Here is a 5,000-nt window from a genome sequence, read left to right on the forward strand (position 1 = left end):
ATGCCTTTCATCTGTCAGAGAGGTCTAATCCAAAAGTTCTGTGGATCATAGATGATAGCCTAATCAAGAGAGTGAGAGAATGAGACACCCTTCCCAGTGGAGAGGGGCAGATATCTAAAGGTCACAGGCATGCATGATCCAGAAAATTATGGACTGCATGACGTTAAGGTGCCAAAGATGAATTCTCTTAAAAGTTGTAACCTGTGGTTCAGTGACTTTTTCATTGATACCAGGACAGGCTGTGTAATATCAGAGCCCCCAAAAAACTTTAGCTGGCACTTTTATCTGTTGATTAGTGTTAGGGAGATAATCCCACTCACTTATCCTAGCGTAGATTGAAGTGTTGATGAGAGCATGAGCTTGGACTTTAAAAGGTTAGAAATGGGCCCAAGAACTTGTAAACTTTCATAGTCTGTACTTCCATCTGCAGTGACTTGTATCATTATTGAAGGCTAAGGCTGAAAAGGTAGGAAGCAGAACAGTAGAGTTCTTCTTTCTACTGTGAAACCAAGGGTGTATAGACATTTTTGAGCACATGCTCTTCAGGAATACCATATGACAAATAGTGAGAATGATTACATGACTGACACCTTGCACAAGTTTAGGCGCTACAGGGGAAACACAAAGAGATCCATCTCAACCATAAAACATACAAGTTGGACATGAAATCTAAAATTAATGGGGAAAGAGAGGTTGAAGGGAGGTTGAACCAGCCCCCTATCCCTCCATACAATAAAGGGAAGTAAGAGGCAGCTGAGAAGAGGAAAAATGTAAAGGGGATAAAGAGTATACTATAAAAGAAAGTTAAAAGAATGACAAAAAGCTCACTTTATTTTAACTGACTGCCTCTGAGTTTAGTTTATTAACCCATTGTATCTCCATTGCCATCATGTGGCCCAGAATACAGGCATCAGGCTTACATGAGTGGACAATCTGCTGGGTTTGCAGCTTGTAGACCATGCGCAATGATTCCATGCCTCCCCTTTGCAATGGTGATTTTGTCCTTTTCTGTAAACACGTTTTTTGCTTTTATGCCATTTTCCAATGTCTATATTTGTCATTTGATTTGCTTTATCCAGATGATAATAGACTTTTTTCCTTGTACATATTTCATATCATCTCTCTAAGTAGTCCATAAGTGCAAGAATAATAACATATAAGTACCAATTTCTTAATTGGGTATTTAATTTGTTTTTTATTTAATCATAACTATTTTTTTGTTATTAAGCTTTTAATATTAACCCCTAAGATCCAGATGACATTATGATCCCATCTTAGAAAAATCTGAGTCAAGAGCTGTTTGACATGAACCTGTTGTCATTGGACAAAATGGCTGCAGGCTGAGTGACATGAACTTGCCATCATGAGCGAAGACCAGAGTGATGGAAAAGACTCGCCATGGGTGCTTTAACCTCTTAGAGAGTGATTAGACTCATTTGGCACTTAGAAGGGGGGCTTTAGCATTATTCCCATTGATTAATGTATGCGGAAGGTAACGTGCGTAAGCCATGGCTGGAAGAGTGCTGGCTCCAGGGAGGATGCCATTTTCATGCTGCACATCATATTCCTGACTGCTGTGATTGGTGACTCAGGTTATATTACAGAATATTGAAAATTACAAAAAAATAAGAGATATGGCACATAAATGAAAGATACGACACAAATGACCAAATGTTCCTTTCTTTCTTTCTTCCTTTCTTTTCTTTCTTTCTTTTCTTTCTTTCTTTCTGTCTGTCTGTCTTTCACAGAGTCATATACTACATAGATTATGTTGACATTGGAAAATGTCAGAAAAGCTTTCGCAAAATAACTTTGTAAAGGGGAGTTACAGTGTTCGTGCACGCCCAGCCTACGTGCTACATGCTTGGGATGTTGGCTACTTGCGTAACCCACTAACTGTATTCTTGGCAATCGGATCCAATGGGATAATTTTTCTGTAATACAACCTGCATTGCCTGGGAGTCAGGCAACACAGGTTGTCAGGAATACAATCGAAAGCATGGAAATAGTGTCTTCCCTGGAACCGTCGATCTTCCAGACATGGCTCATAGACTTTATATTCCACACTTTTTTATCAATAGAAATAATGCGGAAAGACCTTCCTAAATGCTAAATCAGTCTAATCACTCTCCAAGAACTTTGTGCACTTGTTGTGTCTTTCCCATCACCCAGGCCTTCAGCTGAACTGCACACAACAGCTCACACCCAAATTTTCCCATGATGGCATGTTCATGTCACCCACCCTGCAAACCACATTTTTTTCATAATGTCATTTTATGTTATCCGGATTGTAGGGGTTAATTGCCCTTACACATAAATAGCTCCAGAAGTTTTTAGTCACCAAGGAGTCAATTACTATTCCTACCCATCTCATCTGTTTTTCCTTTTCCTTGATTTTTGAAAATATTCTTTTGTATCTTATATTGCTATTAGTATTGTTAAAAAATGTTATTATGATTATAAAGTTGATAAGAATGATAACAGCATTAATATTCATAGCATAAAAAACAATACTTAAGGGAAAGGGAAATTATGTAAGCACTTGTGGAGCCATCTATGTGTAAAGACATTTCTTGAAACAACTTCAGTTTACATTACATGTTCCCGGCGGCATTGGGTTAAAAATGAGAAGAGAATATCTCTCTTTCATTCTGCGTTTCCTTGACTCTAGGATGTGTGATTAGCTTGGGTAATATTTCTGAATAGGCTATGATAACTTATTGCTAATACTTATTACATGCACACAAGATCTTAGGGCGCAAGAAAATACAATTTATATATCTTTTTTCTAACTTCTTAAAAAGTTATTTTCTTTTCATTCTTGTTCAGAAACAAACATTCACTCTAAGCTCCTCTCACCCTTACAGTGCTTGGCTGCTAGTCTTGGTATCACTTGATTACACACTTGTTTAGGTCAGCAATTTTAGGGTAGATATTAATCCTCTGCATTGTTTAGTTAGGATCTTAGAGAGACACAGTTGTCATGATGTCCCCCCCAAAAAATCTTTGGTTCAGGTAACGACTCTCTCTGGAGGTGGGTCAGTATTTATTTATTTATTTATTTATTTATTTGTTTATTTTTTAGTGATGTAATGAACCAGTTTCTGGACACCATCTCACCCTAAACCCTGCCTTCCAACCCTAGATATTACACTGAAAAAATAAAACTAAAGTTGAAATTAAAAAATACAAATCTTGTTTATTTTTTAAAGCCTTAGTCAGTGGGCTGCCATTTTGATATTGAAATATTACATGCTCTCCCTATGCTGTGTTGCCATACATCAGCTGGCATTAATAGATATGATGTAATCCCCACAGCATGAGGTTTGCTTAGTGTGATTTGGTAGTCATAGATCTAGCCATTTTGTGGTGCTAGGGGAGGGGGGCAGGTCATTCAAACCACTACATATTTTTACTCTGATGATAAAAGGCTGATCAGCAGTGTCTAGGATGTGAGAGACTTACATCAATTAGTAATATTCTCATTAGCCAGGCTATAGAGTTGGATCCTGAGGTCTGAACAGTGTTCATTGAGACAAATATAGAAAAGGTATATATGAGAATGAATATATTTACAGTGCAAGAGGTATATTTGGCAGGTTTTGATTTTAACTTCATCAGAAATACATTGAAACCAGTCAGATACATCTTTTGCACTGTGAAAATATGCATTCTCATTCATAATTTTTTTCCTGAGGTCTGTTGGGTGAAAATTTGCAGTATGTGAGACGATTAAAGTTGCTTATAGATTTGCCTAGCTTTGGTTTGGAGCTGAGTAATCCAGAAGTCAGCATTAGTTCAGATCTTCGCAAGACTTGTGTTTGCTCTCAGGAAATGGATATAAATAATTAAGTATGCAGCTAGAAAAATTATGAATATGACTATTTTTTGTTATTTTTTAAAAGAAGGCTAATCCCTTGTTAAATATTTCTCTTTCAGGGTCTTTGGCCACTTTGACATGCCTTTATTTTTGGAGTTATGCAAGAGTGTCCAGACGATTCATTTGTATAAAGGACAGCCACTCTTTAGTGTTGGTAAGTATACCTAATACATACTTATATATGTATCTTATTTTGCATAGTATCTACCTTATGCTAAATGATAATATCTGTATTCCTCTTGAAACATAAACTGAATCTGACTTATATCCTTCTAATTGCAGGTCAGACAGATGAAAATATTTATATAGTGCAGACTGGACGTTTGAGTGTGTACGTGTGTGAGCCAGATGGCACTACCACCTTTACGCTAAAAGAGGTCTTACCTGGAGAGTCTATCATCTCGCTGCTGTCTTTCTGTGATGTCTTGACTGGCCATCCACAGCCGTACAAAACTGTCGAAGCCAAAGCAGAAGAAGACTCCATTGTTATGAAATTTCCTGTAAAAGTCTTTGAGGAGACATTCCGCAAACACCCTGACATGTTTGTACGTGTTATTCAGATCATCATGGTCAGGCTGATGCGTGTGACATTTACGGCACTTCATCAGTACCTTGGGCTTTCAGCAGAGCTTATAAATAAGGTAAGTGTTTGGGACTAATACATTGATCTCTTTTTCATAATCATTATACACAGGTGATAAAAAAATAGTCATTTAATTTCAAAAACAAATCATCATGTACAAATTAAAAAGTACAGACAGTCATTTCACTTCATAAGTAAATGAATAATATTGTAATTTGAAAATAAACAAAAATAAGAAATAAGAACATAAGAAAGTATATGGATTAGAAATACATATGAATGATTATTACACTTTGTAAGAAAATATTAGAATTAGTCATAACAAAGAGAAGACTTGAAATTATTAGGAGACACTGACTACGGCTGAAAAGATTTCTCTTTTGTCTTTTTCTTTCTATGGAAACACAGCTTGTATGTACCAAAGAGTTTTTTTCTTTTTTCTTTTGTGTCCCACAATGTATTTTTTTTTTAACTTGCATAATACTATGGCATGATCAGTATGTCTTTTGCTAGTGACACTAAAGGGGATTTTTAAAA

At 36.4% G+C, this 5,000-nt stretch overlaps 1 protein-coding gene across 1 annotated transcript in view; it reads left to right on the forward strand.

Annotated features, from left to right (window-relative positions):
* LOC138860939 (neuropathy target esterase sws-like) overlaps positions 1-5,000 on the forward strand; it is a gene marked incomplete at its 5' end in the record, with an annotated part of 12,983 nt that overhangs the window by 3,372 nt on the left and 4,611 nt on the right. The window contains 2 exon segments of the mRNA XM_070119506.1: positions 3,940-4,034; positions 4,163-4,521. Coding sequence (XP_069975607.1) covers positions 3,940-4,034; positions 4,163-4,521 — 454 coding nt within the window.

This window comes from Penaeus vannamei, unplaced genomic scaffold (assembly GCF_042767895.1).
Source record: "Penaeus vannamei isolate JL-2024 unplaced genomic scaffold, ASM4276789v1 unanchor285, whole genome shotgun sequence".
NCBI lineage: Eukaryota > Metazoa > Arthropoda > Malacostraca > Decapoda > Penaeidae > Penaeus > Penaeus vannamei.